This window comes from Carassius auratus, chromosome 31 (genome assembly GCF_003368295.1).
Source record: "Carassius auratus strain Wakin chromosome 31, ASM336829v1, whole genome shotgun sequence".
In the NCBI taxonomy this organism is placed as follows: Eukaryota; Metazoa; Chordata; class Actinopteri; order Cypriniformes; family Cyprinidae; genus Carassius; species Carassius auratus.
Window position 1 is genome coordinate 4,508,853 of NC_039273.1, and position 14,092 is coordinate 4,522,944.

The 14,092-nt window shown below is 36.8% G+C and overlaps 1 protein-coding gene across 1 annotated transcript; it reads left to right on the forward strand.

Annotated features, from left to right (window-relative positions):
* Positions 1 to 352: 352 nt before the first annotated feature.
* Positions 353 to 13,418, forward strand: LOC113050274 (serine/threonine-protein phosphatase 4 regulatory subunit 1-like). The gene is made up of 20 exons (XM_026213083.1): positions 353 to 601; positions 1,344 to 1,388; positions 1,882 to 2,011; positions 2,498 to 2,604; positions 2,690 to 2,832; positions 4,446 to 4,592; positions 4,856 to 4,963; positions 5,522 to 5,587; positions 5,808 to 5,966; positions 6,195 to 6,307; positions 6,927 to 7,408; positions 7,495 to 7,712; positions 8,420 to 8,503; positions 8,704 to 8,889; positions 9,240 to 9,401; positions 9,568 to 9,668; positions 9,776 to 9,896; positions 11,081 to 11,215; positions 11,489 to 11,630; positions 12,180 to 13,418. Exons 1-20 carry the CDS (start codon positions 595 to 597, stop codon positions 12,323 to 12,325), a joined length of 2,802 nt encoding a protein of 933 aa, XP_026068868.1. The 5' UTR covers positions 353 to 594; the 3' UTR covers positions 12,326 to 13,418.
* The last annotated feature ends 674 nt before the right edge of the window (positions 13,419 to 14,092 follow it).

Consider the following 14,092-nt stretch of genomic DNA (forward strand, 5'->3'; position numbering starts at 1 on the left):
TTAAAGTGTGGCACCAGGTGTCTTCTATATTGAACCTTTTCACAATATTCTAATTTTCTGATATACTGAATTTGGGATTTTCCTTAGTTGTCATAAACATCAAAATTAAAAGAAATAAACATTTGAAATAAATCCGTCTGTGTGTAATGAATTAATATAATATACAAGTTTCACTTTTTGAATGGAATTAGTGAAATAAACTTTTCGATGATATTCTAATTATATGACCAGCACCTGTATAGTGGCTCGAGAAACGCCCGGATCTCAGTCCGATTCGTGAAAGAATAATTCAGTCCAGTTTTGTAAAATGGTTCAACTGAATCACTGAAACGATTCGACTCTTTATGAACAATTCATTCACGAGTCGGACGTCGAAGACTAGTCACGTGATCGACATTGTCTTATTTTTTTTCTCATCGAGCGTTCGGCTGAGCGATGCGATTATTTGCGATATTTTCACGCTTAAAAGTGTTTTGTTTCGATGAGTTTATGTTTGTTTTTTAAAGTATTTGATATTCATGTACATGCCGGGATTGAAATAAAGAGCAGGAAATCTTTTGAGGAAGTGGAGTGACAGCCCCGCTGTAAATCAAGATGGCAGGTAACGTGCTTTAGTACATTTATTTAAAGCTTTATGAGGCGGTTTAAAGAGAATCGGCTCAGTTATCATTGTTGACTTTAATAACGCGTAATACCTTTCACATTTTTCTGATGTGTTTTAGAAGAAAGGTCACGAGCCTGGTGAAATGTTAAGTGGATTAAGACTAGTTGCGAGTTGTTGTGAAGCTAGCGATATTACAAAAGTACCGTGATAAAGAACTACTTCGGTCCAACAGGACAATTCATGTTGTATTAAATATTTTATTATGGAAATTATATAGTACATTTAAGTATATAATGAAGCTAACATTGCTGAGCTGACAGGAGCTTGACTGTCAGTCTGTTAGCAAGTCTGACACGTTTGGTAAACTGGTCACCTTTTAAAATGCATTTCTAATGTGTCATAACTTTAGAACTGTTTGAATGTTATTACACACTACAATATAAAAGGTGTTTGGTAGACATATTTCCCTAGTAAGCGGGTTATTTGATGTAGTCTAGCAAACCTGAGTTGACAGTTTAGTCAGATAAAAGCTAACTCTATGATACATGCCAAGGGTGTGTGTCAAAACCTAGTGAGCTGTCTACCTAAGCAGCACTTAACAATGAAATTACCCAAAATGCCGACTAGTAAAGTAGCTTACTAGTATGTTAATAGTCACAGCAGCATGTCTTGTAATTGTTAGCTTATATCCTTTCCACTTGTCCTTTTCTGATCTTAAGTTTATGGTTTGTTTCCCCAGGTCTGTCTTTGTATTATGAAGATGGTCAAGATGATTTGGACGACTGTGAGTAAACAGAAGTCTTGAGCAACTTTACAAATCAATGTCTCTGTATCATTGTGACTGGGTGAATCTTATAAAACCTTCAAATAGCATATATAGGGTTAAGTTTCACTCTAAAATAAATAATAATAATAATAATGTATAGATAGCTTAATTCTCAATAATATCTCAGTGGAGCTCAAATATGCAAGTATTGTTTATTTTTTGTTAAATTTAATATGGACCTGACCATGCTTTTAAAAATTTTCCCCATTTTATACGATATAGTTCTGTGTACTAGCAGAAGCATTTTGCATGTAATGGAATCCTTTTAGCGGTTCATGCTGTAAAGTCAATAATTTCTCATGAAACAAATTCCCTCTACTCTGTGTCACTTGGAATAAGATTCCTAGTTTGAATTTAAAAGATCTCACATTTGATACCATCAGGCTGTACTAACAAACTCAACACAGATTTATACTCCGTCATTAACTGTCCATATGAATCTGTCTTGCAGTTGGATTCGATGACTATGGTTCAGAATGTGATGGGATTCGGATAACAGCATTCCTGGATGCAGGCCAGGATAACCTCACGCCTCTGGGCCGACTGGAGAAATATGCTTTCAGTGAAAACGTCTTCAACAGGTGAGATGTAAAGTGTGTGGTCTGCAGTATAAAACCAGGAACTTTGATACATGTAATGTGAGATGGATTCAAGATGGGGTTTTTTTTTCTGACATGCAATGCTCAGTGTTTTCTCAGGATTGGTATAAGATTTTATATGTCTATCTTGTTACTGGCACTTGAATATTAGTGAGATTTGATACAGAAAATATGAGGATAACTTTGTTTTATGGCAAAGTGGTGTAACATAATTTTAAAAGTTTAAGGGCTAAAAGTTAAAGTGAACCTGATATAACATTGGACCAGAAATACTTTGTGAGGAGCCAAACTTGTCATCATAGAAGAACTTGGCTTAGACTAAACGTTTCTTGGGTGACTTCTAATATTTTGGCCTGGAACGATTATAAACATTTCTCTGGAAAAATTGTGTAGTCCCTTAAAAAAAGAAAGTTTTGTGCTTATATAATCTGAAAAATCTCTTATTGTTCTTGATGTGTTTGTTTTCAGGCAAATTGTGGCTCGTGGATTGCTGGATGTGCTCCGGGAGTTCAGTGATAATGAAAATGACTTCATCATTGTCATGGAAACGGTGGCAAGGATGTCTGAGGATGGAGGTTTGTACAAATTTTACCTGTATTTGACTTGTTTAGAACTTGATTGAACTGTCTGTAATATTGTTAATGCAATGTGATGTTACAGAACCAACAGTGCGAGCAGAGCTGATGGAACAGGTACCAAACATTGCCATGTTCCTCCATGAAAATCGGCCCAATTTCCCAGAAGCCTTCTCTCGGTATCTGGTACCCATTGTGGTCCGGTATCTCACAGACCCTAATAACCAGGTGAGTTTTGCTTTAAAGGGGTCATGTAGCATTGCTAAAAAGAACTTTATGTTGTGTATGTGGTGTAATGCAATGTGTTAATGTGGTTTAAGGTAAAAAACAAAACAAAAAAACAACAACATTATTTTCCACATAATGTACATTATTGTTACTCCCCTATGCCCCGCCTTTCTGAAACTTGTCAAGTTTAACAAAGCTCTTCATTCTGAAAAGCGTGGTATACGCTGATTAGCCAGCTATCCAACTGCGTTGTGATTGGCCGAATGCCTCAAGCCTGTGACGGAAATGTTATGTCCCTTAACATACTGTGATGCCTTGTCCTTGCACGAACAGACAAAACCAATAAAACCCATTACAAACGAGGCATCTGTTGCATCCAATGTGGACGTAATTACTGATTAATGACGTCTACTGTCTTCATGCGCTGTGTTGTTATCGTGCCGCATAAACATAAAAACCATGTCTGTATTTTTGGTCGGAGAAACAACAAACAACAATTTCTTTTTTGGAAGATCAGAGAAAGAAGTTTCGCTTTCATAACAAAACACAGCATCTTCACAACACTGCGGTGGCAACAATGCTACAGCTAGAACCAAAGTTCCGCCCTCTTTCTTTGCGTGAACATTTGGGTGGTTTTATGCAAATCTTCCCACACAGTGATGTAGACGTGGGGGCTTTAAACGAGGCATTTTAGGAGGGTGTGGACAAGTCTTAACTTTGATAAAGAATATCTCTTTGGATCTGAGACTTTAGTCTTTGCAACTTTACAGACCTTCTTCATCCACCAAGAGCTTGTAAGACTCCAAAGAGAAAGGAACAATTGAAATCGCATCATATGACCCCTTTAAAAAGTTGCCTGTCCTTTGAATCGTTCTTCTTAATAGGACTAATGTTGACAAATATCATTGTTTTTGAATAGAGATGGGTCAAAGATGGTCAGCTAGTCAGCCATAACCAACTAGTAAGCTCTAGTAAATAAAACAATTAATATTCACATTTTATAATATATAATAAAATTATTATATAATTATATAATTTTACATTTATAATTTTGTAATATTAATTTTTTTTTTTTTCAAATATATTTACATTTAAATATGAATTATTTTAAATGTATTTATGAATTATAAAGAGAAAGAGAAAAAGAGATACATATTTTTACTGCAACTGCTAAGGAGAAAATCTTAAAAACTTGCCAGACAAGGTTTTGGTTGCTTACTGCATGCTGTGCTTTGACACTTACTTTCAGTTGCATCTCTAAAATCATCCCTTTTGATTGCCATCTAAAAGGATATTTTGTAATAAATTCACAGTAAATTTCACAAGATCGCTTGAGCAATGGTTCTGTTCCTATGCATAATATGTAGGCTTTTTTCAGTGAAGACTTTTGTGCTGCATTTGGTTTGTCATTTTCATGTTTGGTGTTCATATATCCTTAAGATATGCATCTGATCAGCTTTAGGTTTTGCTCCTTGTTCCTAAAGACCTATTATACATACATACATACATACAAACAAATGTCTCTTCATTCATTCAAAGATCTATTATTCTTTTTTCCTTAACGCCAATCGTTTAATCATTCAGAGTCCATTTTGCCTGTGCTACTCCCACAGGTGCGAAAGACGAGCCAGGCCGCTTTACTGGTGTTAGTTGAACAGGGTCTGATGAGTAAGGCAGATATGGAGGGAAAAGTCTGCCCTGTGCTTCTGGAGCTCACTGAACCCAACAGTGACGATGACTACAAGATTGAAGCAGTTGCGGTGAGTCTTTGTGTTAAAGTGAATGCACTGATGATTGATTGAAGTGGAAAATACTCATGGTAAAAATATGTAAACCATGAGCTTTCATTGGACTGATATAAGATAACTTGTTATATTTCCTGTCGTAACTTCATTCCATTTATGATGGAATGCATATCTGTTTACTGTTTGCATGATAGTGTGTAAATAGTTTTGTGGGGTTGGGTTGAACTTTAATGTGATGATCTTTGGGTTGATGGTGAATAATGAATGTTTTGTTGCAGATCATGTGTAAGTTGGTGACCATGTTGACTAGAGACACGGTGGAACACCTTTTATTGTTGCGCTTCTGTGAACTCTGCAGTGACGTCAGACTTTTCCAAGTCCGCAAGGTAACGATTTCACCAAAGCTACATGTATTTGATCAAAAATACAGTAAAAGCAGTAATACTGCTGTGATTGCAAAGCGGATCAGTGTCACATGATTTTTCCAATATGCTGATCTTACGGAAATCGTTTGAACTTGCTTACCCAAACTTTTGAACAGTAGTGTATTTCCCTTTGTACAAAAGTGTGGATAAATGAGTAAATGCATTATCATTATTATTTCAGAATCCTGAGACAATAAAGTAACAATCCAATGAACACATGGACAGAAATGGCTTCCAAAATCGAGAAATCTTGACACATTGAAGTTGTGTTCTGATACATGCACATGTTTGTGACTGTTTTGACATTCAAAAATTGCAGTAATAAAGCTCAGACGTACTCTGTGTTGAAGAGTTGTTGTGAAGAATGTTAATTTACTTTTGCAACTTGTGCTCGGTTGGCAAGAAGCAATGTTGCTTGCGTTGCAACAGGCTTCTGTTTACAACATAACAGAGGACTCAATTTGACCTCATTGCAAATATCTAAACCTTCTATCACACGTTTTTTTTCCTCACCATCAGGTTTGTGCTGCAAACTTTGGCGAGTTCTGTTCTATTGCTGGCCATGAAGCCACAGAGAAACTTCTGGTGAGACCTTCTGTGTTCCTCTTATGCTTGCATTTATAACAAAACTGCAGTCACAGTGTGTCAGAATTAATGCATCTAATTAAATCTGAGTGCAAGAACGCTCCAAAAAAAAGCCTTGTAGTCTAAAAAGCCTTTAATTCTGTATGTGTCTTTGTGCAGAATTTGGTTTACACGACACACACATGTGTTAACCAGCATTCTCTCTTTGCCCTCACCTTAGATGCCAAAGTTTTTCGACATGTGCTCAGACAGTCTGTGGGGTATTCGGAAAGCCTGTGCCGAGTGCTTCATGGTTGTTTCAAACTGCACGTCTCCGGAGGTGCGGCGTACTAAATTGTCCCCCTTGTTCATCAACTTCATTAGTGATCAGTCACGTTGGGTAAGAGCAGAGAAACACGCACACTAACACCGACTCGGCATGTCATTTCTGTCCTTACTGAAAGTGTATGTGGTTATATGATGTTTAGTAAGCAGATGTGGAGTAGGATTTTGGATCTGTGAGATTTCTGATTTTGTTTTTCCACCTGTTTTAGGGATTTCCTTAAAAAAAAACAATTAAAGGGGAGGGAACATCTGCTTATGTTCTTCTTTAATTTTTCTTTTTCAGGTACGCCAGGCTGCGTTCCAGTCTCTTGGTCGTTTCATCTCCACGTTTGCCAACCCTTCAATCACAGGATTGCATTTCTGTGAGGATGGAACCCTCCGCGAGATACCGAAGAGGTAAATGAACATGGTTTCTGTTACTGTTTGTGATCGGCTGGTTGTTGTAGTCCGTTATCAGTTTTTCCTGGGAGCCTTGTATAAATAGGTTTTTTTAAAATAAATAAATGCATGATTTTATTTAGCAAGGGTGCATTAAATTGATAAAAAATAAAATTATAATGAATTATAATAATATATCGATTTTTTTATTAATGCTGTTGTTTTGGACATTCTAATCTAAAGAGAATGCTGAAAATTTAATAAATAAGCAGCACGTCATGTTTCAAAATATGGTTTCAATATTTATAATAAGAAGAAATGTTTCTTCAACAGAAAATCTGCATATTACAATGATCCTGACACTGAAGACTGGAGTAATAATGATGCTAAAAATCCAACTTTACATCCCTGGAATGAATTGCATTTTAAAATAAATTGAAATAAACGTTTTAATAATATTTTCGTCACAAAATGTAGCCTTCTTTCAAAAACATAAAATAATCTTGGAGAGCACAAATGTTTTGAACAGTAGTATAGTTATTAGTTACTACTTTATATTGAAAACATTTATATTGAAACTCTTACATACAACAAAATGAATGAATAAATTCTAAATGGACATCTTCTGTCTTTGTAGCCACGGACACAAAGTGACCACGAGCAACTCCAGTAACAACCGCAATTCCTCCATCGATGGTTCTCCAGACAGTCTGATTCAGCCCCGTTCAGAGCAGCTACAGTCCACTTCAGATCTGACGGGTCCACCATTACATCCTCCAGAAGCCAATTCCTCTACCCAGCCCAACGAAGGCGGCACCAGCCTGGACCAGCCTAAACACTCAGCCCCTTTGTCCCACCAGCAGAAGGACGACTGCACAATTTTCAGCACCTTCAACTTCTGGAGACCCCCACTACCTGACATTACCCAAGAGCTGCAGCTACTACAAGAAGGGGAAAGAGATGAGGGGATAGAGACACAAGATGAGACCATGAGGGACACGGAAGGTGAGTGGAAGGAAGATGTGCCAAGTTTAAATGCACAAGGCCCAGCCACCAGCTCCCAGATACAAAAGGTTTTGGACTGTCTTCAGCCCCACCTGGATGATCCCGATGTGCAAGGTGATTGCAAAAGGAGTGCATGTTATTTTGCCCTTTTCCATATAAGCACATAGTTATACATTTTTCTGTGTGCTTTCCACTCGCAGCACAAGTGAAGGTGTTGTCCGCTGCGCTGAAGGCTGCCCAACTAGAGAGTCAGAGAGAAGATGCGGATGAGTCCGTGTCAGAGAGTAACAGTTCCACCGGCTCCCCGACATCTGATGAGCTCAGTGCCATGAGTGAACTCTCACTGACAGACGCACAGATCTCAGACTCCCCCTCCAGTTCACCAGTGCTGGTAGATGACTCTGAACACAGCAGTGAGGTGAGAGGACCACTGAGTAGTTACTTAGAGGCAAAAAAAAAAAAAAAATTTGACATTGAGGAAAAAGTAATTTCAGTAATTTACCAATTATAGCATTTAAAAGAAATGATCTTACTTTTTTATGTTAAATTTAATTAAGGTTATAATACTTTAAAGGTTTACAGTTATTTATATTATTATTGTTGTTATTCTTATTATTAATTACTGTCAGTACATGTAATTAAACTGATTAAAATATTTTCTTTTCATAGCCCTACTAATAACATTTTATAATAATATTGTACATATTTTATCACATTTTAAATAATAAAAAAGTAATAATAATTCAAATGTAAATTATGTATTAGATTTTTTTTAATGTTATGATTAAAGATTTTATTTCATTGTTCTTAATATAATATATAATATCATATGTATTATTATTATTTATAATAGATATTTAATTAAATTAATTAGTTAAATATTTGCTGAGAAAAGCCCATAGTGTATTATCTGTTATTGTGGGAAAATACCAATATTCCATGTAGTGTGTTAATTAATATGAGGTCATAACAACAATAATGTTGTTTTAATTGGTTTTTACACTGCTGCAATTGTTTGACATGTCATGGCAACTGCCCATCTCCATTTTGATGTAAATCTGTTTATGCCACAGTAACTCTACTGTAGAGATGTAATTTTACATGCATTTGTGTGTGTGCACCCAGGAGTCAGACCTAATAGAAAATGTGGAAGAGGACAAAGATTCAGACACAGCTAAAACATCCGACGAGGAGAAATCTAAAATACAGGTAATTTATGTAAAATACAAGAAACATATGAAACCGTTTACAAAAAAAAGAATTCTTGCACGTTTTAACAAATTAAAATCTAATAGCTTTCCATGACATAAGCGTGTCAAATGTATGAATAATCTCCTTTTTTACAAATGAACAGTCTTAAGTCTGACAGATGAGACTAGTTTCCTAACAGTCATTCTTTGTTGTCTCAGAATGTAGTTCCACAGCAGTTGCTGGATCAGTATCTGTCCATGACAGACCCCGCTCGAGCTCAGACCGTAGACACTGAGATCGCTAAACACTGTGCATTCAGCTTGCCAGGCGTTGCCCTAACGCTGGGCAGACAGAACTGGCACTGCCTCAAAGACACTTATGAGACCCTTGCTACAGACGTACAGGTAAATCTTCCTCTTAATCTGTATTGCTGTTGGTACACACACACACACACATATATATAATATGTAATCACTAGTCAACATTTGAAGTGGATCAAAAAAGTTAATCAAAGTTGTCCTAAAGTAAGAACACATTTTGGTTTTAGGACAACTTTGATTATAGGTTTTGATCCACTTCAAATGTTGACTAATATATATGTGTGTGTATTTTATTTATTTATTGTTGTTGTTATTATTATTAATTAATCCATACGATAATATTATAGATTAATGTTTCTAAATATTAAAAAAATGAGGAATAGGCACAGTAGCTTCAGTAGTTGTCAAATGAAATGCTATTGAATGTGTTGCAGTGGAAGGTGCGGCGGACGCTGGCGTTCTCCATCCATGAGTTGGCATTGATTCTGGGGGATCAGCTGACTGCAGCTGACCTGGTGCCCATATTTAATTGCTTCCTCAAAGACCTTGATGAGGTGCGGATAGGAGTCCTCAAACACCTCTATGATTTCTTAAAGGTGAGAATAGGAAATTTCCTCAACTCCGAAGACAGAATATTTGAGCATTTTATACCGTGAGGTTTGAAAATGAATTGCTTATATTCATTGATATCCTAATTTGTTTAGTAGTTTTTATGTACTAGTCTTTATTAACATTTTGAATTTGGTGTGTCTTCTTTTGTAGCTTCTTAATGCCGATAAGCGTCGGGAGTATCTGTATCAGCTGCAGGAGTTCATGGTGACGGACAACAGCAGAAATTGGAGATTCCGATATGAGCTAGCTGAGTATGTGCTACTTTGTTACATGCTTCATCGACAAAGCGCCTTTTGTAGTTCTTGTTTTGTACAGTGTGATCTTACTCTTGTGGCATTTGTCTGTTTTGTGTATTTAGGCAGCTCATCCTGATCATTGAGTTGTACAGCCACAACGATGTCTATGACTACCTCAGACAGATCGCACTCAACCTTTGTTCTGACAAAGTGTCTGAAGTGCGGTGGATGTCCTATAAACTGGTGAGTCACGTGCCCTTCAGCTTGTTGTCAAAAATAGCAGCAACATTCCAGTGCCTTTCATTAGCTGTATTGTTTAAATGGGTCATATGATGAAATTTCAAGTTTTCCTTTCTCTTTTGAGTGTAACAAGCTGTTTGTGAACAGATGAGTTCCTTAGAATCTTAAACCCAAAGAGATATTCTTTGTAAAAGTTAAGACTCATCCACGGCCTCCTAAAACGCCTCATTTAAACACGCCCCCACATGCCACGTCACTGTGTCGGAAGATTTGCATAACGCTGCCCAAATGTTCACACAAAGAAAGAAGACGTAACTTTCATCCTCGCTGTAGTATTGCTGCCGCCATGTCGTGTGTTTCATTGTGAAAGTTCGTTTGGCCTACCTAAAGAGGACACAACTAGAAATCAGTGGTTAATTTATATTTACATCACTGATGCCAAAACAGTTCAACCCAAATATTCAGAGTGTGCGAAGCATTTTACAGAGAACTGTTTCCTGAACCTGGGAGAGTAGCCTACAGTGCCGGTTGTGCTCAAAGGTTGTTTCCATAACATGAGGCAGTTACAACTTTGCAAGGACAGTCTGGCGTTTCTGACTCACAGCCTATAAGTACATGTTTTATATTTAAAGAATTTGCCACTGATGATTAAAACATGAGTTTTGAGCGGTGTAGAGTAGCGCTTGTTGTTTGTTGTTTCTCCGACCACAAATGCAGACATGGTTTTATGTTTACGTGGCACGATACACAACACAGTGAATGAAAAGACAGTATATGTCTATATAGTATATTATGGCCCCACTGGATGCAACAAATGCCTAGTTTGTAATGGGTTTTATTGTTTTTGTCACATGCTTGAGGTATTCTGCCAATCACAATGCACTGGATAGCTGGCCAATCAGTGTACACCTCGCTTTTCAGACCGATGAGCTTTGGAAAAATCAATGCCTTTCAGAAGGCGGGGCACAGAGGAGCAACAGTAATGTACATTATGTGGAAAATATGTTTTTTCAACCAAATACACAACATAATGTTCTTTTTAGCAAAGTCATTTGACCCCTTTAAGTTTGTGTTCTGCTTTTAGTATTGGACTGTTTTCAGCCTCGGCTTATAATACAGGTTTCCACCTGGTATTACCATCCACACTTGTATTTAGTGCTGAAGTTTTGTCTTGTGAATGTGTGTAGGTGGTGGAGATTCTGCAGAAATTATACACCTGTGAAGCTCGTGATCTGGGTCTGAATTTCATTAATGAACTCATCAAGAGATTCTGCCACTGTCCCAAATGGGTCGGACGTCAGGCATTTGCATTCATTTGCCAGGTAATATTTACATCGGCTTTTACAGTAGTCACATATTTAAATTATTTGATTAAGCACAGTTTTTTTTTTTTTTTTTTTACTTTCATAATCTTTTTTTTTTTATATTTTTTTGATATTTTTTGATATTTTTGCATTATGCAAAATTTTCAAAAGCCCACTTATCCGAGCAAGAGAACCAAAGTCCGACATTGAGGGATCTTAAATGATGAATCTATCATGATATATCTAACAATGTGTGAGAGTGATTAATTCATTTCTTGTGTTTCAACATAGGTGATTGTGGAGGAGGACCGTATGCCCATGGACCAGTTTGCACAGCACCTTCTACCCAGTCTGCTCAGCCTCTCATCAGATCCTGTACCCAACGTACGTGTGCTGGTGGCCAAGGCGTTACAGCAGAGCGTGTTTGAAAAACGTAAGACACACGTCATAAACAGAGGATGATGATGTTTTACTCATGCCTCCTTCATTAGGCCCTCCAAGGGCTTAAATTAAATAAATGCACAATATATTTATAAGTAATATCCTGTACAGAGTGCATAGTTATTTTTGTACAGTGAAATGCTTTCTAGAATGACAATATTCAAAGTGCAAGCTGTCAAGTAAAGACCATTGGATGTTTTGTGTGTGTGAGTTTTGCTTTTTATAGTTTAGATATTTCCTATTGTTTATTTAATTTGATTTAGTTTTGTTTTTCTTGTTGTTTCTTCTATTTATTTATTTATTTATTTGTATTTTGTTTAGTTTTCACATTGTTTTCTTTTTAGTTCAGTTTTTATTTAATATTATGTTTATTTATTTTATACTTTATTTGAAGTTTATTAAAAAAATAATTCTAGTCTAGTGAACTTTAAACATAAACTGTCACTGTTATCAGCACGAAAAACTAAATGATTTCCTAAATCTGTATTTAGTGTAAGTGTCACTGCTGTTCTCATCACCAATGTCTGTGCTCTGATCTCAGCGTACTTCAAGGACCCAGGCGGTGCTTACTCTGATGAGCTGGAAGAGGCTCTGTCTGAGCTGAGGATGGACAAGGACAGGGACGTGCGGTTCTTCGCCACACTGGATCCCAACAGAAATGTCATGGACACGGCAGCGCTAATTTAATAGCATGTACTACCCACACACATGGACAGGCACCAGCAGGAACAACACTAAATGGATTCACAGACAAGTGTTTACAAATAGGAACTACTGACCAAGACCTTCACACACACAATGTATCCCTGTCCTGTCCTAATAACGCTCCACATTTGACAGTGCATGCATATGTTATGCATTTATACACAAAACAGGCCTCATTTATTAAACGTTTCTACTGATATGTAGCTAAATCTAAAATTGGATCCTTAAATATACTTCAAATATATCTTCAAACACCGAACAACCATCTCACCTCTCTGAATGGTGCAAGATTTTATTTGCACCTTTGCGGCAGCAAAAAGTATTTGGAGACAAAAGCCGCATCTCAACACATTGAGATTGTTTCTTTGAGAAGCCGCATTGTGTTGTTTCTCCTCGTAAGACCTTTCAGATGCTACCAGCTGCCCCTCCAAAGCTAACTGTACATTTGTAAGACTTCTTTTTTCATTTTCTTGTGGATTTCTTTAAACACAAAGGACTAAGAAGACATGAGCAGACTGACAAAGTGAAGTGCTACTAACTCAGGGAGACCTGATATCCAGATTTTTTTTTAAGGCTGCAATGCTGCAAAATAGTATCAAGCTGAGCCCAAGTGATGCTGCAGAACTGTTGCTACATTGACCAACCTCCTGTTTACCGGACCGTCAGGATCCACACAGATTGTTGTGAGGAACGGGGTTTAGAAACAGCAAATTAGCACATTTTTGCAGTTCAGGAGTCGAAACCTCTCTCTCTTTTTGCTCAATCCTTTTGTAGCTCACAATTTGCTATTGTCTTTCAATACTGACATTTTAATGTACATGTTTTGAGTGTGATCCAGTCATACATAAACTTAACCTCCTCGTCTTCCCTGATTGTTGGAGAGCGGTTTTATTTATTTTTCTCACGTTTTATAATTAAAAGGGGCCAGTATTTTAGAGAGGTGTCAGAAGTTGCTTTCCAGGCAACCTTTACAGCCACTAGATGACATATAGACACCGAACAACCGAAAATGTCAGACTTGTCCGGTCTTAGAGATTACGTTAAAATATAAATAAAATCTCAATTGGTTAATTCTGAGTTAAGAGGGCGCTGCTCGTTGTTTGTGGAAAGCACCGAAGCAAGCACACTGTTTAGTCGGATTTGCACTAGTTAATCAAAGCACACCATGATTCCTCTCATTCTAACAATTCCCAATTTTGCTTTAAAGTAAATAAGCTATTTTGTTCTTGAAGTTGATATAACGGACCATCGGTTTTTAAAAGCATGGTTGTGCTGCTCTTGGCATTGGTTAACTCACGTCTAGCTGCTGATCGGTTATCAGTATGCCTGTTTTTATGGTTTATATATGTAAATTAGGAGGACCGGACCCAAATCAGCACGTAAGGGCAAACTTTGCCAAGAGCACTTTACTATTCATTAAGGGTTCAGTGGAAATAAGATTGCAGGTCCTTGTTTTACACAGTATATATAATGATAAATAAATGTGATGAACCGGATTAATCATGATAATCAGTGGAATTTTTTTTTTATATATATATATATATATATATATATATATATATATATATAAATAAGGCAACTTTCTTGACCAAACTCAAGTGGTGCTGGAATCTGGTGAATTTATTCTCTCAGATGTGAACATGGAATGTTTATGGATTGTGTATATGGAGTTGTTAAAAAAATAGGTTTAGTTTAGCTCTGAAATACAGCCTGTGATCAAACTGATATATGATTTTATTGATGATAACT